Genomic DNA, 24,230 nt, shown 5'->3' with positions numbered 1-24,230 from the left:
TCTCTACTAATAGTACAAAAATTAGCCGAGCATAGTACCGCGTGCCTGTAGTTCCAGCTACTCCGGAGGTTGAGGCAGGAGAATTGCTTGAATCCGGGTGGCAGAGGTTGCAGTGAGCCGAGATCGCGCCACTGCGCTCCAGCCTGGCGACAGTGAGACTCTGTCTCCCCCGCCCCCGGAAAAAAAAATTCCCACACCTTCTGAGGGAATTCCAGGGTTGGGAGCGGACTTGCCCTTCCGGGGCACATGACATCTAGAGTCTTTGGGTTCCTTGGAGGGAATTTGGAATGAAACCCCACCCCCAGGTTGCCCTGGCGGGGTCCAGCCTGGCATCAGGGCTGACTGGCAGCCTTGCTCCCACCGTCCAAACACCCCCTCCTCCCCTCCCGCCTAGTTCCTGGGAGTGGTCAAGGCACCTGGAGCTGGTTTGTCCCACGGAACGCACACTGCACCCAGGGCTGCCATGAGACCTTTCCACTCCCTGTGTCTCCAGCCCCCGCCCCCAGCCCCGAGCCCGGCTGGGATGCTGAGTGGACACCCATGGCCTCTTGGGTTGCCAGAAGGTTGCAAGGCCAAATGGAAAGGAGCTGAACTTTCTGCATCCCTCCCTCTCCCAACCACAGCCTCTGCCTTTGGGTCCTGCTCCTTCCTGTAAGTTAGGGGCACACTCAGGAGTCAACCGGTCCACGCTGAGTCCTGGCCTGGCTCGTCGTTCACTGTGTGCCCTCGGGGTAGCCCCTGGCCTTGGCCTCCCAATCTGTACCTCGAGATGGGTGGTGGCTCCTGCCTGTGGGGTGTTGTGAGCGTCAGTGGAGATTGCACCCCCCCAGAGCCCTGCAGGGCCTGGGCCTGGTACACCTCTTGGACATGTCAGCATCATTATTTCTCCCCCTCAACTGCTGAACACTGGTGCAGGCCTCTCTAGTGTACTCAGCACACCTGCCTGTGTTTCCTCTCCCTGACCCGCCCACCTCCCGCTGTGAGCTGCCCAAGGGCATCGTTTCGTGTAGGTCCCGGCCACAGAGCCAGGCCCCGTAGGTTCCCAGGCGACGATGTGCCGCTTAACTCCCCCTCAGCCAGTTCCGCCGTGAAGCCCCCCTTTCACACCTGCTGAACCCAGGACTCCACCACGCAGCAGGACCTCCCTGCACATTGCTGTCGTGCAACTGCTTACGGATGCACAGAACTCACCTGCGCCAGTCAGTAACTCATCTTTCAGCTAAATATGTAGCGTGTCTGTGAGAATGTGCTGGGTCGTAATCAATTGCTCTGTGACCCTGGCAGGGTTTTTTGTTTGTTTGTTTGTTTTTTGGAAACAGGGTATCATTCTGCAGTGGTGTGATCATAGTTCACTGCATCTTCCAACTCCTGGGCTCAAGCAATCCTCCCACCTCAGCCCCGCAGGTACCTGGGACTACAGGCACGAACCACTAGGCCCGGCTAATTATTTTATTTTTGGTAGACGGAGTCTCTGTCTGTTGCCCAGGCTGGAGTGCAGTGGCATGATTATAGCTCACTGCAGCCTCAAACTCCTGGGTTCACATGATCCTCCTGCCTCAGCCTCCTGAGTAGCTGGTACCACAGTCACGCACTGCCATGCCTGGCTAATTTTAAAATTTTTTGTAGAGATGGGGTCTCATTGTGTTACTCAGGCTGGCGCTGAACTCCTGGGCTCCAACGACCCTCCTGCCTCAGCCTCCCAAAGTGTGGGGATTATAGGCGTGAGCCACCGTGCCCGGGCCCCTGGACAAGTTTAACATCTCTGTGCCTTGGACTCCCTAGTATTAAATGGGGTAGTAGAGTGAGACAGCCCTCCAAGAGCCTTCCCGCCCCGTGCCTGGCCCGGAGCAGCAGCGCTCAGCATGTGTTGCCTGTTTCTCCATCCAAACTGCACTCCTGGCCGCCCGTGGCCACCCAGTCATTCTGCTCCACTCCTGCTCCAAACAGGTCATAAAGAACTCCCCCGTGAAGACGTTTGCTAGTCCCACCTTCAGCTCCCTCCTGGATGTGTTTCTGTCGACCACAGTGTTTCTGACGCTGTCCACCACCTGCTTCCTGAAGTACGAGGCGGCCACCACGCCTCCCCCACCCGCCGCCCTGGCTGTCTTCAGCGCGGCCCTGCTGCTGGAGGTGCTGTCCCTCGCAGTGTCCATCAGGTAAGCGCCGCGTGGGCTGGGTCTCCAGCTCTGAGCCGTTAGCTCCCTCTTCTGGCTCTATGGCTTATGGCTGAGCAGTTGGACTGGTCTCCAGCCAGCTGTCCCTGCTGGCTGATTTCTGGAGATGGGCCCCCGTGTTCTCCCCCGGCCCTGTGCCCCGGCATCCTCCCTCCCTCACATTGGCCCAGATGCGGGGGGACCACCTCACTGGAGGGGGCAGTGCCCCACAGCACTGACCGCTGCCAGCTCGTCCCCGGATCTCCAGGGTGAGAGACTGCAGAGGAGAAGGTGAGAAGATAGGAAATGATCTGGAGGAAGGAAAGGAAAATACATGAGTCGGGGCAGATGATAGGCGGGGCTGGGTCAGCAGGCGCCTCTTCAGAGTGCAGGAGCCAAACATAGACCCATAGCAGCATCTCCGTGTGCTTGCCTCAGGCGGTGGTCTCTTGGGTATGATGCCAGCAGAAGAAAGAAGAGACAAGCTCAACTTCATCAAAAGTTAAGGCGTTGTGCTGCAAAGAACATCAGGAAAGCAAAAGAACCCGCAGAATGGGAGGGAACATTTGCAGATCAGGCCTCGGACAAGGTCTAACATCTAGAATGGATAAAGAACTCATACAGCCCAATAATAAAAAGCTCACTTTAAAGGGGACAGAGGCTCCGAACAGACCACAGGTGCGTCTTGGGGAAGCCGGGCCCTTGGGACCAACCCGGCTCCCTGAGGGGGCTTGAAGCATCTCAGCATTCCTGAGCAGGCAGGTGGCCCTGCGTGGTCCCCATCCTGGGCACCACAAGCCCCTTTCGTGGTCCTGTCACCCTCAACAGGACGGCTGCCAGCCTAGCAGAGTCCCACTAGCAACTGTGCCCAGGAGCTGGGCTTCAAACAGACATGGGGAGGCAGCCCTGACCTTCAGCATCTGCTGCCCTTATCCAACATCCCAGGGCAGAGACGAATGGCTTTGAGTCTGGCCCGAAGCTCTGGAATGCTGGCTTCTCCCATCTGAGGTGGGCAGGCCGGGATTCCTGCCTCCTCCCTCCCACCTGTGCTGTACCCAGGACCCTTTCGCCATGGGTCATGCTGTCTGTGTCACGTGCTCACTGTTTCCCAGAACCCTCTGGGCTCACGTCCCATCGCCTACAGCCAGCAGCTCTCTTCCTGGCACAGCCTCCCGTCCTGCCTCAGTGCCCTCTTGTGCTTGTGGGGACCCCTCCCAAAGGAGCCATCGTCCGAAAGCCCTTCCAGGGCCTGCTTCCCCAGAACCCAAACCAGACATCCTCAGGCCCCTGGTTGGTTTGTTTTTCCTCTTTAAAAAGATCAGCTTTTTTTTTTTTTTTGAGACGGAGTCTTGCTCTGTCGCCCAGGCTGGAGTGCAGTGGCGCGATCTCGGCTCACTGCAAGCTCCGCCTCCCGGGTTCACGCCATTCTCCTGCCTCAGCCTCCCGAGTAGCTGGGACCACAGGCGCCCACCACCTCGCCCGGCTAGTTTTTTGTATTTTTAGTAGAGACGGGGTTTCACCGTGTTAGCCAGGATGGTCTTGATCTCCTGACCTCGTGATCCGCCTGCCTCAGCCTCCCGAAGTGCTGGGATTACAGGCGTGAGCCACCGCGCCCAGCCAAAAAGATCAGCTTTAGGCCAGGTGTGGTGACTCACACCTGTAATCCCAGCACTTTGGGAGGCCGAGGCAGGTGGATCACTTGAGGCTGGGAGTTCGAGACCAGCCTGGCCAACATGGCGAAACCCTGTCTTTACTAAAAATACACACACAAAAAAAGCCAGTCTTGGTGGTGGGTGCCTGTAATTCCAGCTACTCGGGAGGCTAAAGCAGGAGAATCACTTGAACCCAGGAGGTGGAGGTTGCAGTGAGCCGAGATCACACCAGTGCAATCCAGCCTGCATGACTCCATCTCAAAAAAGAAAAAAGGATCAGCTTTATTGTGACATGATTTACATATAATAAAGTCATGCAAGTGGGCAAAGCTCAGTGATTTTTAGTAAATTTGAAGAATTGTATGAATATCACCACTATGTAACTATCGGGCACCTCCATCACCCCAAAAAGAAACCCGTCCCCGTGGGCAGTCACTCCCCCAGGTCTGCCCTCCCGGGCCCACCACCAGGTTTTCCTCTAATATGGGTGGTTGTAGTGTCTTGAGGGCTCTGAGGCCAGCATTGTCTCCACGCCTTTTTACTTTCACCCTTTAGCCATTATTCCCTACTCCTTCAGACCCAATTCTAAAGCATTGAGGCCAATCCCGGTCTAGACTGCCGAGGGCTGGGGTGAGGTGTGCTGGACCCGCCTGCACAGAGACACTCCCCAAGCCTCTGGCGAAGGTGGTGGCTGCTGCACCCCTAAACAGGCCTCTGGTGGGATTTAGTTCCATTTACCAGGAATCGTCAAGCCTGGGAGAGGCCCAGACCCTGAAAGGCTTCCCTGGCCCCTCTGAGGGCCGTGTTTTTGACCCCAGCTCGACGGGAGCCTGCGCTGTGGGGTGTACGGGCGCCCCATCCCTTTCCTGTACAGGAGGGAAGCCAGGCGCCTTCTCATTGACTGGCCCAGGCCCCGCCTGCCGCCTCCAGGAGGCTTCGTGCGTCTGCCTCTCTACTCTGCCCTGGCAGGCGTGAAGATGGCAGGTCTCGTTTTCAGATCCCTGCAGTCTCGGGGACCAGAAGGCCCCCCGCCACCTCACATCTTTCCTACTCCTGACTGGGAACTCGGTTCCCTCTGTCCCCCCTCCTGGGGCCTCTGTATTCTGCATATTTGTGGTTATTCTTGGAAATATTCCAAAGCCTTCATTATCCTTTAAATATCAGGAAACCAGGGCTGTCCAGTACCCTAAAAGGGTGAGAGTGTGCCTGCGTCTGTGTGGGGAATGGCTGGAGGGTGAGCGTTTCCTCACCTGGCCACACCACGCAGCCAAGAGGCAGAGGCATGGTAGGTGTTCAGGCCCGAAGGCCGGGCTGCTGGGCGGGGCGGGGGGCTTTGTGCCAGAGGCTCTTCACAACAGCGGCCCCCGCCCAGCCTCTCCTGAGGCAGGGACAGCAGGCCCATCCCCAGTTCCCTGGCAGCAACCTTGAGAGAAGGAGTGTCTCCCCACGAGGACCCCACACCCTCTCCTCATCTCCCCATGTGCCCCCCTCCATTGGCCCAGGGGTCCCTGGGCTCAGCCAAGACCTGTTCCTCCTCCTCACAGTGGTTCTTGGCCCACACGCTCTGCTGCTTCTTTATACAGAACTTGTTATTGTGTCAACATCACACTCCTGAAACGGAGCCTGCCTAGACACACACCTGCAAAACGAGTCAGTGCATACCGTCGCTCTGCTCAGAAGGACGAAGTCTGTTAACATGAAATACGTGGTGCTGGACCTCACGTATGACAGGGCCCCGCTGCCTGAAGTCCTGAAGCCGCACACGCATGATGAACGTGACAGCCCAGATGCAGACGGCACGCGTGTGCGGGTTTAGTGGTCCAGGTGCCACGAGCTGGGTTCGGCCTATGATGTGATTTTCTGAAACATGGAACACGCCTTGGTGATGCCCCAAACAGAGCAGAGGTGACTGGCACTCAGTTTCCACAGGAGCTGCCCTCCGGGAAATGCAGTGTGTCAGCGTCACCGCAGGGCACTCTCTGTTTGTAGATGGGACAGGCTCTGGGCTAAGATGTTGTCAGCAACCTTCCGCCTTTGTGGGTGCCCGGGGCGTGGCTACCGTGTGGGGTGCAGGGCAGAACCTCCCTGGGTGGCACCTGCCCACATGCAGGACGCCTCTGTCCCTGGTGCCTTCCCACCAGATGCCAGGACCACCTCTCCTGCTGCGACAACTGCAGGGGCTCCACAGAATTCCGGGGTGCCTCCAGAGCTGCCCCCATCAAGACCTCCTGCCTCAGAAGCTGACGGGAGCAGGTGACGGCAGCGTGGTGACCCCCAGGAGACTCTCCTTGGGGCCTGTAATACTCTCACGTGCTCTCTGAGACGAGCGAAGCGTGTGCTTTCCACAAGCATATTTTATCAGAAGGCAACATGTGACCCTAGAGTCAGGTACAATGAGGTGAGCCCAGCTTCCTCGCCTTCTACCAAAAGTGAGGGAGGCAGACCCCCCCACCCCGTGCCTGCTTCCATGCCCATCCCAGGGGCAGCATGGGAGAGTGCGGAGGGCAGTGCTGGCTGCAGCCTTGCGCCTGTCTCCAGGCCCATGACCCACCCCAGGCCCCATCACTCCTGCTGACCCCTGTCCCTCTCGCAGGATGGTGTTCTTCCTGGAGGATGTCATGGCCTGCACCAAGCGCCTGCTGGAGTGGATCGCCGGCTGGCTACCGCGTCACTGCATCGGGGCCATCCTGGTGTCGCTCCCCGCACTGGCCGTCTACTCCCATGTCACCTCCGAATTTGAGACAAACATACACGTAAGTAGAGGCTCAGCCATTTTATTTCCACGTTCTCCTGGACTCCCTAATCTCTCTCTCTAAATCACTTGGGATAGCAATTTAAAAATAAACCCTTTGGCTGGGCATAGTGGCTCACACCTGTAATCCCAGCACTTTGGGAGCCCAAGGCGGGCGGATCATGAGGTCAAGAGATTGAGACCATCTTGGTCAACATGGTGAAACCCCGTCTATACAAAAAATACAAACAATTAGCCGGGCGTAGTGGTGCTCACCTTTAATCCCAGCTACTCGAGAGGCTGAGGCAGGAGAATCTCCTGATCCCGGGAGGAGGAGGTTGCAGTGAGCTGAGATTGCACCACTGCACCCCAGCCTGGGTGACAGAGCGAGACTCCATCACTAAATAAAATAAAATGGGGCTGGGCACAGTGGCTCACGCCTGTAATCCCAGCACTTGGGGAGGCCAAGGCGGACGGATCACCAGGTCAGGAGATCGAGACCATCTGGCTAACATGGTGAAACCCAGTCTCTACTAAAAATACAAAAAATTAGCCAGGCATGGTGGCGGGTGCCTGTAGTCCCAGCCACTTGGGAGGCTGAGGCAGGAGAATGACCTGAACCTAAAAGGCGGAGCTTGCAGTGAGCAGGGATCGCGCCACTGCATTCCAGCCTGGGTGACAGAGCGAGACTCCGTCTCAAAACAAAATAAAAATAAAATTAAAAACAAAATAAAATAAAAATAAACCCACGAAGAGGCACGAGCTCTTTTGCTGTCCTGAGCCGACTTAACACCGGGCTGCCCAGATGCTCATGCACTGGCAATGGCCGGGCTGGGGAGTCCCCAGTGGGCATGGGTCCCCGCCAATGTGCAGGGACTTGTTCTTCATCAAGTTCCAAATCAGTCATTTTCCTTTACACTTTACAAACAAGCGTCTGCCCCACGTTTCCTAACCATGTGAGAAGCATAACGGGCAGACAGAATTGACTCGTGCCCGGATCGGCTGCTGCTGGTTGGGAAGGGACCTTTGCTCAACTCCGTGGAGAGGAAACTAGCGCGGCCGTGGGAGATGATGCTTCTGGTGCTTGGGCTTCCGGGCGGGCTGATGGTGTTTGGCACTTTAGCCCCACATCACATCTCATTGGGCCCCTAGGAAAAGCTTTGTGAAGGAAGCTGATCACACAGTGGTTCTTGAACGGGGAGGCCTCCCTTCCCTTTCCACGGAGACACGTGGCGTTTCCCACGCCTGCAGAGGCGCGTGGTACCGTGTGAACAGGGAGCCTCATGCTGGCTAGTGAACCTAGAGGCTTGATCTGTCCTTGACACTGCCCACTAGCAAAAGTAAGACTGACTGGGGATAGTAAGCAATCAGATGGTATCGGTGATATTTTTAGATTACACAGAAACATGGATTAGGCCGGGCGCGGTGGCTCACGCCTGTAATCCTAGACACTTTGGGAGGCCAAGGCAGGTGGATCTCCTGAGGTCAGGAGTTCGAGACCAGCCTGGCCAACATGGTGAAACCTCGTCTCTACTAAAAATTAAAAAATTAGCCAGGCATGGTGCCAGGAGCCTGTCATCCCAGCTACTCAGGAAGCTGAGGCAGGAGAATCACTTGAACCCGGGAGGCAGAGTTTGCAGTGAGCTGAGATCACACTGCCGCACTCCAGCCTGGGCGACAGAGCGAGACTCTGTCTCAAAAAAAAAAAGGAAACATGGATTAGTGGCGAATGTTTTGGCAGCCCAGGTATAGCGGTGGTGGTTGGGGAGCCCTGGGCAGCTGTCCTAACCCTTCCCCTCTTGCAGTTCCCAGTGTTCACAGGCTCTGCCGCGCTGATTGCCGTCGTGCACTACTGTAACTTCTGCCAGCTCAGCTCTTGGATGAGGTCGTCTCTCGCCACCGTTGTGGGGGCCGGGCCGCTGCTCCTGCTCTACGTCTCCCTGTGCCCAGACAGGTACGCGGCCAGCACTGCGTGCAGGCAGCAGGGTGCGTGACCACCTTTCCTGAGGTGGCTTACGGCCTCGCTGCATTTGCACATTGCTTCTCACGTCTAGATAGAGATGTTTCCCATCGTGACCCAAAATAGCTTTCAGCACATATCACGTCAAAGAGCTAATGAGATGCCCTTAGAATAATATGCAAAAGAAAGAAAAAGAGTGTCATTTAGAGCAGCACTCTGGATGTTTGAATGTAGACATCTTGGAAAACATAATGCCGCCATTGCAGGTGTGAGGTGACTTCTGATGAATGGGATGAAATCTAAGAAAGTGGGGCCTGAAGGATTTCATAGAAGATGGCAAGGCCATGAAAGGGCGGAGGTACAGGTGGACGTGAAGGCGGAGAGGAAGCTGGTGCTGACTTTCCTTGAGTAGGGTAGGGTTCGTGAACCAGGAACAGGTCACAGCCTGGAAGGAGGAGTGAAGACGTAGGATGATCTGGCAAGTCACCTGGGCCTCATTTCTAAATATTATGTCAGGCTGGGTGCTGTGGCTCACGCGTGTAATCCCAGCACTTTAGGAGGCTGAGGCAGGCAGATCATCTGAGCTCAGGAGTTCAAGACCAGCTTTGCCAACATGGTGAAACCCCGTCTCTACTAAAAATACAAAAATTAGTCGGGCATGATGGCGAGCACCTGTAATCCCAGCCACTTGGGAGGCTAAGGTAGGAGAACTGGTTGAACCCAGGAGGCGGAGGTTGCAGTGAGCTGAGATTGCGCCACTGCACTCCAGCCTGGGCGACAAGAGTGAGAGTCCATATCAAAAACAAATAAAAAATAATAAATAGGTCAAAACGATTCCCCATATGATGTCATGAGACATAGGATTAATGACCAGTCACTGAACATAGGTCTTTTATTTTGAAATCCCCTGTATACGGAGGAGGACGTTGGCCTTCAAAACCGTATCACTGATAGATGCTGAGGAACGGGATGGCGCAGACACAGAAACCGGAGTCAGGGAGGCTGGTAGACCTCTGGGGACAAGCCCAGTTCTCATCATTGTACTACAAAAAATGTAAAAACGGCCGGGCGTGGTGGCTCACACCTGTAATCCCAGCACTTTGGGAGGCCAAGGCAGGCGAATCACGAGGTCAGGAGATCGAGACCATCCTGGCTAACACGGTGAAACCCCGTCTCTAATAAAAAAAAGTACAGAAAATTAGCCGGGCGAGGTGGTGGGCGCCTGTAGTCCCAGCTACTCGGGAGGCTGAGACAGGAGAATGGCGTGAACCCAGGAGGCGGAGCTTGCAGTGAGCTGAGATCACACCACTGCACTCCAGCCTGGGCGACAGTGCAAGACTCCGTCTCAAAAAAAAAAAAAAAAAAAGTAAAAACATATAGGATGGCAGTGATAGGAGGTGCTGCATTTAAAATATTTTGCGTTAGTGACATCCAGTAAGATTCCTATCTTTCATGTGTTACACTAATTGAATAATGTTTGGTTCTTGGTTTGTTAAAAGTAAGTCCCAGCCAGGCACGGTGCTCACACCTGTAATCGTAGCACTTTTGGAGGCTGAAGCAGGTGGATTGTCTGAGCTTGGGAGTTCAAGACCAGTCTGGGCAACGTGGTGAAACCCTGTCTCTACTAAAAATATAAAAAATTAGCCAGGTGTGGCCTTGTGCACCTGTAGTCCCAGCTACTCGGGAGGCTGAGGCAGGAGAATTGCTTGACCCCGGGAGGTGGAGGTTGCAGTGAACCAAGATCGCGCCACTGCACTCCAGCCTGGGTGACACAGCGAGACTCTGTCTCCAAAAATAAAAATTAAAAATAAGTCCCAAATTGCCTATTGCACACTTGCAACTGGTTTCAGGGTATTTTAGGCCTTTTCAACTAAATATGTTGTTGGAAATCCAGTAATACCTTGGATAGCAGAGTGTAGGCAGTGAACAGTTTATTCAAATATTTTGTGATATCTTAAACCCATTAAGCTTCCATTCATGTAATAAACTTCTCCCAAATATTGGGCTTTTTCTATAACTGCTTATAAAAGTGTTTCACTATTAGTGTGTATTGAAGAACCACCTGTTTACAATTACAGAGGGTTTAGATGCACAGAATATTTTGAAGTCACATGGGATATTTCTTCCTTGTCCTGCAGGAGATTTAACATTCTGGCTCCCTGAGTTATTAATAGAACCAGAGGGGCCGGGCGCGGTGGCTCAAGCCTGTAATCCCAGCACTTTGGGAGGCCAAGATGGGTGGATCACGAGGTCAGGAGATCGAGACCATCCTGGCTAACACGGTGAAACCCCGTCTCTACTAAAAAATACGAAAAACTAGCCGGGCGAGGTGGTGGGTGCCTGTAGTCCCAGCTACTTGGGAGGCTGAGGCAGGAGAATGGCGTAAACCCGGGAAGCGGAGCTTGCAGTGAGCTGAGATCCGGCCACTGCACTCCAGCCTGGGGGATAGAGCGAGACTCCGTCTCAAAAAAAAAAAAAAAAAAAATATATATATATATATATATATAACCAGAGGGACCCCTGGCATTTCCAAAATGCCCCTGTGGAGTGGCATTACTGTCGCCAAGGACCTCTGCTTGAATAAATTCAGAAGCACAAAATGATTCCGCACTATTGTCAGTATCAGATGGAGTAGGCGTTGGGTACCTTTGGTTAAGCAGTCCAGCCATGGGCCGCATGAGCACCCGTCCTCAGTTTACTCAAGAATCACAATACGGAAGACATTTAAATTCCCTGCAAATTAAGATCAAAAGGGGAATTTGAAATAGGACTGTCATTCAGTACTTGAAACTTTAATGAAGAGATTAAGCAAAATAAAGCAGACTTGGATTTTTCTGAAGGTGTGGCCGTCTAGAACGATGGTCACGATAAGCTCTTTCTCGAGAGTATGAAATCCAGCAAACTGCTTGTTACCTTTTAAATCCATCACAGGTCCCTCGTCGGGCATTCACAGTGGCCTTTAGTCGTGGCTGCGGGGCTTTTCCACCTGGAGCTGGAGAGCCGCAGTGATGGGGGACCCCTCTGCCGCCCTTGCACCCAGAGTTCAAATAGCAGATCTGGGGTAGCAGGATGGTGGTTGAAGTTCCCCTCGGCCCAGAACTCCTCCATCCACGTGAGATCCCCAGAGCCCCTAATCCCATCACGGTTGCTAAGCCTCACAAGGATACAGAGGATGCTGGATGGTAAACAAAGACATAAACTTAGCTTTACCCAGGGAACTGCCCCCAGCATCGTTAGACACAGGCGTGAAGGAAGAGGTAGAAGCAGGTGGCTTTATGTCGATGTCACAATCGCGTCTAAAACAGGAACGTAGTTCCTCAGGTTGTCTTGTAGAATGCCTTCTTTGCTCTTTATAATAACATTTTTCTGCATTTTAATTTCAGTTCTGTATTAACTTCGCCCCTTGACGCAGTACAGAATTTCAGGTAAGCTTTTAATATTGTGCCTCTGTTTGAATAAACCAGAGTGACTGTATTACCCCGCCCATTTCTAAGCTTCCTGAAAACAGTGGGATCTTGAATAAAATGAACAATATGTGCATTCTTATAATAGAAAGTGGAAAATATCTCCTTGTTGAAATATATCATAGTTATAATGTCTAATGGGGAAAATAAAATTTGTTTTATTATTTTAATAAGACATTAAAGTCATCGTAATTTCATGTAAGACTTTTGCATGCAACAAAGGAAATCTCGCAAATCAAAGAAAAAAGTTATTTTGTAAAATATTTTAAAATAACTGACTTGAAATTCAAAATATGAAATGTTTGAACCTTGCTTTACTGTAAACATCAGAATAAATTCTAAATAAATCGAAGAGTCGGAAATAAAAATTAAATAATATAAAATCTAGAAAAAGTAAAATTCAATATTTCAAGCCTCTAAAACTGAGATAACTTTCCAGGCTTAGAAATAATAACTAGTACCACAAAGAAAAGATGGACAGATTTGAGAGGAAGGGAGAGAAAATCAAAGCAGACAGGAAAAGACCGGACGTGGGGACTGACGCCTGTAATCCCAGCAGTTTGGGAGACCAAGGCGGGAAGATTACTTGATGCCTGGAGTTCTAGACCAGCCTGGACAACATAGCAAAATCTTCTTTCTGCAAAAAATTTTAAAAATTAGCCAGGTGTGGTGGTATGCACGTGTAGTCCCAGCTACTCAGGAGGCTAAGGTGGGCTTGAGGCCAGGAATTCGGGGCTGTATTGAGCTGTGATGGTGCCCTTGTACCCCAGCCTGGTTGTCACAGCAAGACTCTGTCTCAAAAAGAAAAAAAAAAGAAAGAAAAAAGAAAACGGCCAGGCATGCTGGCTCACGCCTGTAATCCCACCACTTTGGGAGGCTGAGGTGGGTGGATCACCTGAGGTCAGGAGTTCAAGACCAGCCTGGCCAACATGGCAAAACCCCGTCTCTACTAAAAATACAAAAATTAGCCAGGGTGGTCGGGGGGCACCTGTAATCCTAGCCACTTGGGAGGCTGAGGCATGAGAATTGCTTGAACCCGGGATGCGGAGGTCGCAGTGAGCCGAGATTGGCCACTGCACTCCAGCCTGGGCAACAGAGTGAGTGAGATTCTGTCTCCAAAAAAAAAAAAAGATTAATTAGCAACTGCAGTTGTCAATAATAAATAAATTAATTGATTCTACATTTATTCAAATATTACAACTGTGAAAATGCAGCAAATACAGAAAACATGTAAGATTTTCATTTACTAGGTGAAATTATGTACTGTAGGTATAACTAGGTATTTATATATAGTAGAGATTTGTATGAGATGTAATATGTAGGATATAATGAATGAGTAATGATTACAGCTGTAGTATTTAAAAGTAAAGCACCTAGCATCTTTTTTTTAACCTTTTATTGATGTATATGTCAGTATGCACAGAAGAGTACCTGATCATAAAAGGATAGCTCAGTATATTTGCACCAGAGAACACACCCATTTAGCTGCCACTCACACCAAGAAGTAAAGCATTACCAGCACCCCAGAAGCCCCTAACTCCACCGCTGGTGACTCCCTCTCCCCTGACTTGACCACATCCCTAGGGTAGATTGTAAATGGCACTGTGGCCGGGCGCGGTGGCTCAAGCCTGTAATCCCAGCACTTTGGGAGGCCGAGACGGGCAGATCACAAGGTCAGGAAATCGAGACCATCCTGGCTAAGACGGTGAAACCCCGTCTCTACTAAAAAATACAAAAAACTAGCTGGGCGAAGTGGCGGGCGCCTGTAGTCCCAGCTACTCGGGAGGCTGAGGCAGGAGAATGGCGTAAACCCGGGAGGCGGAGCTTGCAGTGAGCCGAGATCCAGCCACTGCACTCCAGCCTGGGCGACAGCGCGAGACTCCCTCTCAAAAAAAAAAGAAAGAAATTAAATGGCACTGAAATATACCAAGGTGTTCACCAAAGCCACGTTTGGCTGGCTGGCCCTGCAAGTGATGTTTGCTTTCTATTTTTCTCCATGTTTCAATCCCTCTTCTCCATTATAATGGATTACACTGTATTTTACTCTAACTTCCATTTATGACTTAAAAATTAACTCCTGCATTTAGTCACATGAAATTCCTCTTTTTGAGCCGGGTGTGGTGGCTCACACCTTTAATCCCAACACTTTGGGAGGCTGAGTGGGTGGATCACCTGAGGTCAGGAGTTCGAGACCAGCCTGACAACATGTTTGTGAAACCCCATCCCTACTAAAAATTCAAAAATTAGCTGGATGTGGTGGCGGGCGCCTGTAATCCCAGCTACTCGGGAGGCTGAGGCAGGAGAAGCACTAGAACCCGGGAGGCAGAGGTTGCAGTGAGCTGAGATGGCACCATTGCGCTCCAGCCTGGGGGACAGAGCAAGACTCCGTCTCAAAAAAAAAAAAAAAAAATCCCTCTTTTTAAAATGGACCTTTGCTATGTGAATTTAGGAATAGGATCAGCTCATTTGCTCCTTTGGTATTAGAACAGGAAACACAGGTTCTAGCTGGGAAGCTTCCCTCGTACCTGTTTGTTATGGATGCCTTCTGCGGCAAGGCAGCTCCCTTGGTTTCTGGGTGCGGGTCCTGTGTATGATGACTTTTCTTCCTTGGAAGCCAAGGTGGAAAGCAGACACCATGCTCTGCCTCCCTCTCCCTCTGGCACTAGCCCATGTGCGGCTGTCCCTTCTCTGCCTGGAAAGGCCTGGCCTGCGCCCATCTCCAGAGTCGGCCGTGCTGCTGGCTCCGGCTCCCACAGATTAGAGCAGGCCGTACAAGCAATAACTGATTGAGAAGCCCAGACGCAGTCTCCCGTTTCCACCACAGAGACTGGAAACACTCCCCTGCATGTAACGGGGATGTGAGACCTTGGTGACACCTGCTCCTGAAGGGGACTGTTCTCGGTGTCACCACTTTGAGAAATCAAAAGAAAGGTCAATTCCTAATCCAACAAGACGGGCTCACAAAACCTTCCCCCAGTCCACATTCTCTTCCTGCTCTATTTAAAACCAACCAGAGGGCTCAAGGAGCTAGACAGAAATATGTTTGAGTCATCATCGTGACAAATGGTTGTTTTGCTTAGTACTTGAGATGTAGGATATGTAATGTCATTTGTTTCAATAACAGTTCGCGGAATGAGTCAGTGAGGCACACGGTGTCTTCCCGCAGAGGACTCTTGGTTCCTGGTCATAGGCACTGAGTCAGAGAAGTCGTGTCAGGGCCCCCAAGACCAGCCCCGGGTGGCCTCAGGCCTCAGGACTCCGCAGTCCGCTCTCTCGTGGCTGTGATTTATTACAGTAAAAAGACATAAAGCAGAATCAGCAAAGGGAAGGGTGTCTGAGTTGATGTTTGGAGGAAGCCAGCACCAGCTTCCAACAGTCTTCTTGTGGAGTCGTACGGGATGGGCTTACTTCCTCCAGCAGTAAGTGGTGACAACACTTATAACATGCTATCTACCAGGGAAGCTCATTAAAGACTCGGTGTCGGCCGGGCGCGGTGGCTCAAGCCTGTAATCCCAGCACTTTGGGAGGCCGAGACGGGCGGATCACGAGGTCAGGAGATCGAGACCATCCTGGCTAACACGGTGAAACCCCGTCTCTACTAAAAAATACAAAAAACTAGCCGGGCGAGGTGGCGGGCGCCTGTAGTCCCAGCTACTGGGGAGGCTGAGGCAGGAGAATGGCGTAAACCCGGGAGGCGGAGCTTGCCGTGAGCTGAGATCCAGCCACTGCACTCCAGCCTGGGCGACAGCGCGAGACTCCGTCTCGAAAAAAAAAAAAGACTCGGTGTCTAGGCTTGTATTGGGGGCTGTTCAGGTCGGCAGCCTCTGCCTAGCATGTGCCTAAATTCCAGACTTCCAGCAGGCAAGCGGGTATTCAGTGTAAACCTCCTTGTTTATGCAGTGTAGGCATCGTGAGCCACTCTTGTCAAGGAATGGTGGGAACCCTCCCCAAATCCCAGCTCCCCGGTGCCAGCCACCACCTTTGCAGGCAGGCCTTTCCTACACAGAACCTTAGGCCAGAAGGGAGATAGCCACACTCCAGTCCATCTTCACAGCTCACATGCAAGGAAACCGAGACCCAGAACGATGGCATGGCCTACCCAAGATTCTGGAACTCCCCCGCGGTCCAGCCAGGGTGGAGCCCAGGGATTCTGTTCCACCCACAGCCAGGGCTTTTGCGGTTGTGCTTCACAGAGGACCATGATGACCACACAGGTCAAGCTCATTGCTTTGTAACATCCCAAGTCACAGTTAGTAAAACTCATTAAACCCTTCGATTAAAGAATTGAGCTTTTGGCCAGGCATGGTGGCTCATGCCTGTAATCCCAACCCTTCGGGAGGCCAAGGCAGGTGGATCACCTGAGGTCAGGAGTTCGAGACCAGCCTGGCCAACATGGTGAAACCCCATTTCTACTAGAAATACAAAAATTAGCCAGGCATGGTGGCGCACACCTGTAGTCCCAGCTACTCGGGAGACTGAGGCAGGAGAATCGCTTGAACCTGGAGGCAGAGGTTGCAGTGAGCCAAGATTGTACCACTGCACTCCAGCCAGGGCAGCAGAGCAAGAAAAAAAAAAAATGAGTTTTGGCCAGGTGCGGTGGCTCATCCCCATAATCCCAGCACTTTGGGAGGTCAAGGCAGGCAGATTGCTTGAGCTGCGGAGTTCAAGACCAGCCTGGACAACATGGTGAGACCCTGTCTCTAAAAGAAGAAGAATTGAGCTTTCCAGTGTGATGGAGCTGTCTAAACTGTGGATCCGCCTATCGCATATAGAAGTATATAGTGACCAAGCCCATTATTGCATCACATCAAGTGGCCTACTCTGTGTACGGGAGGAACGCATCAGGGTACAACGTTTGCATGAACAGAACAGTCATGGTGTTATAAAAAAGAAAAAGACTAGAAGGCAGTTCAACAAATGTTAATGGTGATTGCCTCTGGATGGCAGGACGATGGATGAATCTTTTTTTTTCTGTTTTATTTCTACATTTCCTATGATGAGTGTGTAGTATTTTTAAATGGGAAAAAATGTATTCCAGCACACTGGGGAGGCAGAAGCAGAATTGTTTGAACCCAAGACTTTGAGACCAGCTTGGGCAACATAGTAAGGCCTCATCTCTACAGAAGGTTCAAAAAATTAGCCAGGTGTGGTGGTGCATGCCTGTAGGCCCAGCTAATCTGGAGACTGAGGCAGGAGGATCGCTTTAGCCTGGGAGGTCCAAGCTGCAGTGAGCTAGGATCGTACCACTGCAGTCCAGCTTGGGTGACAGAGAAAGACCCTGTCTCTTTAAAAAAAAAATATATATATATATATATATATATGTATATATGTGTGTGTATATATGTATATGTGTGTATGTGTGTGTGTGTATACATATACATACACGTGTGCGTGTGTGTGTGTGTGTCTATATTCCAAACAAACTTTAAGAAATTATGCTGCTTAGCCAGGTGTGGTGGCTCACACGTATAATCCCAGCACTTTGGGAGGCCAAGGCAGGCCGATCATTTGAGGTCAGGAGTTTGAGACCAGCCCAGCCAACATGGTGAAACCCCGTTTCTACCAAAAATAATAATAATAGTAATCTGGGCGTGGTGGCGCGCACCTGTCGTCCGAGCTACGCAGAAGGCTGAGGCAGGAGAATTGCTTGAACCCGGGAGGCAGAGTTTGCGGTGAGATGAGATCACACCACTGCACTTTAACCTGTGACAGAGCGAGACTCCTTCTCAAAAAAAAAAAGAGAGGGGGCAGAAACTGGGTCAGCCTTGTTTAGAAGGGCAATTTGGAAATTTCTAAGGAAATTCCAAGTGTGCAGTATTTAAAATGCCTCAGCACTTCCACACGCACAAAGACAGGGGTAGAGGAGTATTCCCTGTGACACTGTTTGTGGTAGAAAAAGACAGACTCGGGCCCGGTTCCATCAGGAGGAATCTGGTTAAATTACAGAATTTCCCAGCGCTAGAACACCGCACAGCCGTGAGAAAATAACGGCACCGGGTAAGATGTCAGCATTGTCCTGAGTGATTTCGGCAAAAAGAATTAACCCAGCATCAGGGAAATGGTGTCTTGTCAAACTTTTTTTATATAGGTAGAGAGTATAGAACTCATAAAAGCTGTTTGTAAAATGACAAGTTTATTGGATTAGAAATCTAAGAACCAAGGCCGGGCACGGTGGCTCACGCGTGTAATCCCAGCTCTTTGGGAGGCTGAGGTGGGCGGGTTACCTGAGGTCAGGAGTTCGAGACCAGCCTGACCAACATGGAGAAACCCCGTCTCTACTAAAAATACAAAATTAGCCAGGCATGGTGGCACACGCCTGTAAACTCAGCTACTCGGGAGGCTGAGGCAGGAGAATCGCTTGAACCCGGGAGGCAGAGGTTGTAGTGAGCCAAGATCTTGCCATTGCACTCCAGCCTAGTAAACAAGAGCAAAACTCCGTCTCAAAAAAAAAAAAAAAAAGAAAGAAATCTAAGAACCAAATGTATCAGAGAATGTTAGATTTCTTGGGGTATGATGATGATATTGTAGTTACACAGGGAAACATCCTTATTCTTAGGAGATATATATGAACTATTTAGAGCCAAAGTGTCATGTCAGCAACTTATTTTCAAAATGTTCATTCAGCAAAAAGCCGGCTGCAGTGGCCCACACCTGTCCTTCCAGCACTTTGAGGCAGGCAGATCACATTGAGGTCAGGAGTTTGAGAACAGCCTGGCCAACATGATGAAACCCTGTCTCTACTAAAAATACAAAAATTAGCCAGGCATGGTGGCACATGCCTATAGTCCCAGCTGAGGGAGGCTGAGGCAGGAGGATCACTTGAACTCAGGAAGTGGAGGTTGCAGTGAGCCAAAATTGTACCACTGTACTCCAGCCTGGGCAACAGAGCAAGATTCAATCTTAAAAAAAAAAAAAAAAAAAAAGATGGTAGGCCAGGCACAGTTGAAGCCTGTAATCCCAGCACTTTGGAAGGCCAAGGTGGAAGGATGGCTTGAAGTTAGGAGTTTCAGTCCAGCCTTGGCAACAAGCAAGACCCTGTCTCTTCAAAAAAAAATTTTTTTAATTAGCCAGGTGTGGTGGTGCATGCCTGTAATCCCAGCTGCTTAGGAGGCTGAGGCAGGAGGATCGTTTGAGCCCAGGAGTTTAAGGCTGCAGTGAGCCATGACTGTGCCATTGCACTCCAGCCTGGACAGCAGAGACCATGTCTCTAAAAAAACAAAGGAGAGAGAGAAAAGAAAAGATTTTTAAAAGAAGCTAAAGACTTCTTTAAAAAAAAAAAAGAAAGAAAAGAAAAACAATTACCAAACACTTATTAAAGAAGTTAGTTGCAGGACTGGGCACAGCAGCACATGCCTGTAATTCCAGCACTTTCGGAGGCCAAGGCAGGAGGAGCCCAGGAGTGCAAGACCCGCCTGGGCAACACGGTGAGACCCCACCTCTATTTAAGAAAATCAAATAAATCAGTTTCAAAAGTTAGTCTTTATTCCTCCACACCTTCAGCCAGCCCGAACCAGAAATGGGCAGCTTGACAGCTTCAGGTTGTTGAAGGCCTGGACTCAACAAGGCTTTGCATAGCTAGCGGGGCTGTTCTGAACTTGGAAGCGCCGAGCAGTAACCTCTCCCTTTCCCGTGTCTTTGCTCTCCAGTTCCGGGAGGAACCCGTGCAATAGCTCGGTGCCGCATGACCTCCGGCAGCCGGCCAGCCTCATCGGCCAGGAGGTGGTTCTTGTCTTCTTTCTCCTGCTCTTGTTGGTCTGGTTCCTGAATCGCGAATTCGAAGTCAGCTACCGTCTCCACTACCACGGGGACGTGGAAGCGGATCTTCACCGCACCAAGATCCAGAGCATGCGGGATCAGGCGGACTGGCTGCTGAGAAACATCATCCCCTACCACGTGGCTGAGCAGCTGAAGGTGTCCCAGACCTACTCCAAGAACCACGACAGCGGAGGGGTGATCTTCGCCAGCATCGTCAACTTCAGCGAGTTCTACGAGGAGAACTACGAGGGTGGCAAGGAGTGCTACCGGGTCCTCAATGAGCTCATCGGGGACTTCGACGAGCTCCTGAGCAAGCCGGACTACAGCAGCATCGAGAAGATCAAGACCATCGGAGCCACGTACATGGCGGCGTCAGGGCTGAACACCGCGCAGGCCCAGGATGGCAGCCACCCACAGGAGCATCTGCAGATCCTGTTCGAGTTCGCCAAGGAGATGATGCGGGTGGTGGACGACTTCAACAGCAACATGCTGTGGTTTAACTTCAAGCTCCGCGTCGGCTTCAACCACGGGCCCCTCACGGCCGGGGTCATCGGCACCACCAAGCTGCTGTACGACATCTGGGGAGACACCGTCAACATCGCCAGCAGGATGGACACCACCGGCGTGGAGTGCCGCATCCAGGTGAGCGAAGAGAGCTATCGTGTCTTGAGCAAGATGGGCTACGACTTCGACTACAGAGGGACCGTGAACGTCAAGGGGAAAGGCCAGATGAAAACCTACTTGTACCCAAAGTGCACGGACCACGGGGTCTTCCCGCAGCACCAGCTGTCCATCTCCCCAGACATCCGCGTCCAGGTGGATGGCAGCATCGGACGGTCTCCCACAGACGAGATTGCCAACCTGGTGCCTTCTGTCCAGTATGTGGACAAGACATCTCTGGGTTCTGACAGCAGCACGCAGGCCAAGGACGCCCACCTGTCCCCCAAGAGACCCTGGAAGGAGCCCGTCAAAGCCGAAGAAAGGGGTCGATTTGGCAGAGCCATAGAGAAAGACGACTGTGACGAAACGGGAATAGAAGAAGCCAACGAACTCACCAAGCTCAACGTTTCAAAGAGTGTGTGAGGCGGCGCCCACCCGCTGCCCGAGGTGCTCTGTTTGTCGAAACACAATAATATTTGTATTTGGCTGTTGTGCTTTCAAAGTGCCACAGTTTCCCTCCCTGGACGTGGCGTTATGTGGTCATTTCAGCCCTAACTTCTGTGTGGATCACAGTTATTCAGGGTTCATTTTCATCCATTTCTTTGGCCCCATTCCCTGGAAACCCTGCTGCCTCTGGGTCATCCGTTCAGCACGTGGTGGAGAACAAGTGCCTTCAGGGCTGGCCTCAGCCTCGAGTTTCGGGACAGAGGCCACCAGTGGAGATCATGGCTTTAGGTATTATTTGACTTTTAGAACAAAAGCTGTGGTTAAGATCTCATTTTTATTGCTTTTTCCCACGTCCCGTGAGACTCTGTTTTCGGTTCCCTGGCTAATACCCTGTTTTTGAGTTTATTTTGTTTCTGTCTCCGTCGCAGTGTTCCCCAGCGACCTGACCTCTCTATGTAAGCACACATGCGCACACACTTGCATTCACGAATCTGATATAAAGTGCCAGTAATCCACCAAGAGGGGGTGCGAAGGGGGCGCATCATGACAGCTCTGCCACCCCCCATTGCCCACCCGCACTTTCCCGGAGCACCGGGCGCCGTGGGCTGTGGGTGATCCACACTCCCTGCACTGAGCGGGTTCAGGGGCTCCCCCACATGCATGCAGGCCAAGACGGCAAATGCCAGCCGGGCACAACGCCCGTGCGGCCAGGCCTCGGGGTCTCAGAGCCGCTGCTCACCCCCGACCCTCCACCCAAGGGGTCTTCCCGTCGGGAATGGAGGCGTTGGTCCCGGAAGCTGACTCGTCGGAGAGGGGAACACCAAATAAACATCCGAGGTTGCATTTATTTATTTATTTATTTATCCAGAAGCATGTGCGCTCCCGGGCAGGGGTGCTGGGTCCTCAGGGTAGGGGGACGTAGCCACAGGGAAGGGCAGTTCCCAGGAAGATAACCAGAAGTCTCTTTTGTGTTTTGGCCACCTGGGGCCACCCCCAACCTCCCCACCTCAAGAAAGGTCTGAGTGAGACCCCAAAGCATGGCCAGTGCGATTCTGAGGCTAGGGGAATAGAAGCCCAGCAGCTGCCCCTGCCGCCCATGGGGGCTCCTCCCTGCCAGGGTCCAGCTCAGTACCACGGCGGTCTGGGCCAGCAGCACTAGTACCATCTTGGCTTCCACAAATTCAAGAAGTTTCTTGGCTCCCTCCCGCTCTCAGATGGCACAGGACCTATCTGTGGCAGGATTTAATCCGGGGAGCGAATTCCGGCCTCTGAGACGGAGTTCTTACACCATACCTAGGGACAGAGTCATCTGGGTGCAAACGCGGGGTTTGTGGGAGGCGGAATCCCAAGGGTGGTGTGAGAGACCCAGGGGAGCTGCCTCCGGGCGCTCAGCTGCTGGTCCTGTCTGATTATGTTTTGCCGCATTGAGTCTGAAGTTTGTGTGGAAGTGAACTCGCCCGCGTTGTCCAGTCGGAGTCGTAGCCACTCTTTCAGGGGACCCCGGCGATGCCAGTGAGGCCCTGGGCGCGCTCCTTGTCATTCTTGCCCGATGTCCCTGTGCATTTTGCTTTCCACTGTCAAATCTCACTGTCTCATTCTCACGCCGCATCAGTCCCCATCATCACTCCTCCTCCCCAAAGACATAGAGATTGCCCTCATCTCCAGCATGAAGAAGTCACAGTTCTGACCCACCGCCTCTCCAGGGGCGGCGTCCGGGACGGCCACCTAGCAGGACAGCCAGAGCCGGGGTCCTGGCGTCCAGGGGGTCCAGGGCACCCCCATTAGCTGTAAGGTTTTCCGTCAGTGTGACTGTCAGTTTGCTGGTCTTCCAATACCGAAGAAAGGGTGGTTGTGACAATACCTCTTGCTTCTAAAGAATGTATATTTTGAAACACGGCAGATTTTTTTTTCCTTAAAAAACACTACCTGATGCTTTCCTTGTTCGTGGGGATTGTGGTCACATGAAGCTCTTTCTGCATCAGTATTAAGGTGTGTATTTGAATGTCCTCCCCACCCCTTTCCCCTCGGGCTGTGTAGCTTTGAGGGGCTAGGCGTTTGCTCATGTCCTTGCTCTCTCGCTCAGAACATGCTCTGCAAAGTTCTTCTCTGCACACACGTCTTCCCCATCAAGCCCTTCTCCTTCCCCTACCACAAAGGTCTTTGTGATTCCTCAGCCCGGGAACCCAAGGAGCTGCAAAGTGGAATCTGGTTCAGCCCCCTGCAAACTCACCCAGAGCTTAACGTTGTCTTTAAAAACACCCTGAGCCTTCCTAACCAGCCAGTGCAGACGTTCTCTCTGGGCCACGAAGCCCCTCGGGTCCTCCCCGCCCCCTGCTCCGAAGCATACCTCAGTGCAGAACCGCAGACTCTGCAGCAGAAACGCCGTGCATCTCCGTCTGTTGGCAGTGAGCACATCATGCTGGAGACACGAGTTTCTAAGCAGCTGGCACGAGGGCTGCTGACGGCATGGGTCGTGCTTCAGGGTGGCAATACCTCTTAGGAACTTAGGGCAGGAAGCAATACTTCAGCATTGAATGTGTGTAAATAGTTGCTTTGAGTTGCAATTGCTATTTTCTTCTCAGCCCCAGCTCAGATGGAATTATATATCCATATATATATATATGGTAAACAAGCACACACAATGTTATCCAATGCAAACAAATGTAGAGCATCAGTTACAAAACCCTCGAATAGCTTGAGAGTCCCATGGGCTCTGCCACACCTGTGACTCCATCCACACCGACGTCACCCGCGGGGGCCCCACCTGCACATTTGCACACGATCCGGAGAGCCAAAGGCCGCGTGCTTCCTGTTACATGGGCTGCAATCATTTGTAGTTTCCAAAGACACGTCTGCATTTGAATTTCTAGATTTACGAGGTAAGGAGTTGTTTTGTTTTTTTAAATTGGTTGTTTGGAAAATCACATCATGCCTAGAATCTGAAAATGAATTAGCAAGAACCGACTGTTTGCGTTTTCCATATTTCCTTTGATCTGCTCTTTTTAAATTGTTAATTCTAATAATTTCAAAATGCATTCACTGAAGAAATGGACATTAAAATATTCTAAAATTTAAATATTTGATGCCTGGTATTTTCTTATGGAAAAGATGCGCGCTGCTTCAGAGAGGAGGGCCGTCTTCCTTGGACGTCTTGTGTTTTCTGAGATCTGTGGCTTCCCTGGGTGGGTTTGTGTCTCCTTCACATCATGACTTCAGAAACAGGGCAAGTGAAAAACCCTGTTTGTGTGTATGTTATTTTTTTTTTAATTGGATATATTTGCTGCAGTTGAGTTGAAAAGTATTTTTACACAGAATTTTTTTTTTTTTTTTTTTTTTTTTGAGATGGAGTCTCACTCTGTCCCCCAGGCTGGAGTGCAGTGGCCGGATCTCAGTTCACTGCAAGCTCCG

At 51.6% G+C, this 24,230-nt stretch overlaps 1 protein-coding gene across 2 annotated transcripts in view; it reads left to right on the top strand.

Moving 5' to 3' along the window:
• The window catches only part of ADCY9 (adenylate cyclase 9), a 170,187-nt gene extending 146,288 nt beyond the window's left edge, over positions 1-23,899 (top strand). The window contains exons 7-11 of one of the 2 annotated variants that reach the window (XM_023225708.2): positions 1,948-2,156; positions 6,399-6,558; positions 8,342-8,490; positions 11,880-11,921; positions 19,607-23,899. In XM_023225708.2, the coding sequence (XP_023081476.1) occupies positions 1,948-2,156; positions 6,399-6,558; positions 8,342-8,490; positions 11,880-11,921; positions 19,607-20,798 (1,752 nt within the window). In that variant the 3' untranslated portion in view covers positions 20,799-23,899. The remainder of the gene's footprint in view (positions 1-1,947; positions 2,157-6,398; positions 6,559-8,341; positions 8,491-11,879; positions 11,922-19,606) is intronic. The other variant, XM_023225707.2, reaches the window with a different exon arrangement.
• The last annotated feature ends 331 nt before the right edge of the window (positions 23,900-24,230 follow it).

This window comes from Piliocolobus tephrosceles, chromosome 17 (genome assembly GCF_002776525.5).
Source record: "Piliocolobus tephrosceles isolate RC106 chromosome 17, ASM277652v3, whole genome shotgun sequence".
Lineage (NCBI taxonomy): Eukaryota > Metazoa > Chordata > Mammalia > Primates > Cercopithecidae > Piliocolobus > Piliocolobus tephrosceles.
Note: the sequence above shows the minus strand (reverse complement) of the source record. Positions and strands in the feature narration are given on the sequence as shown.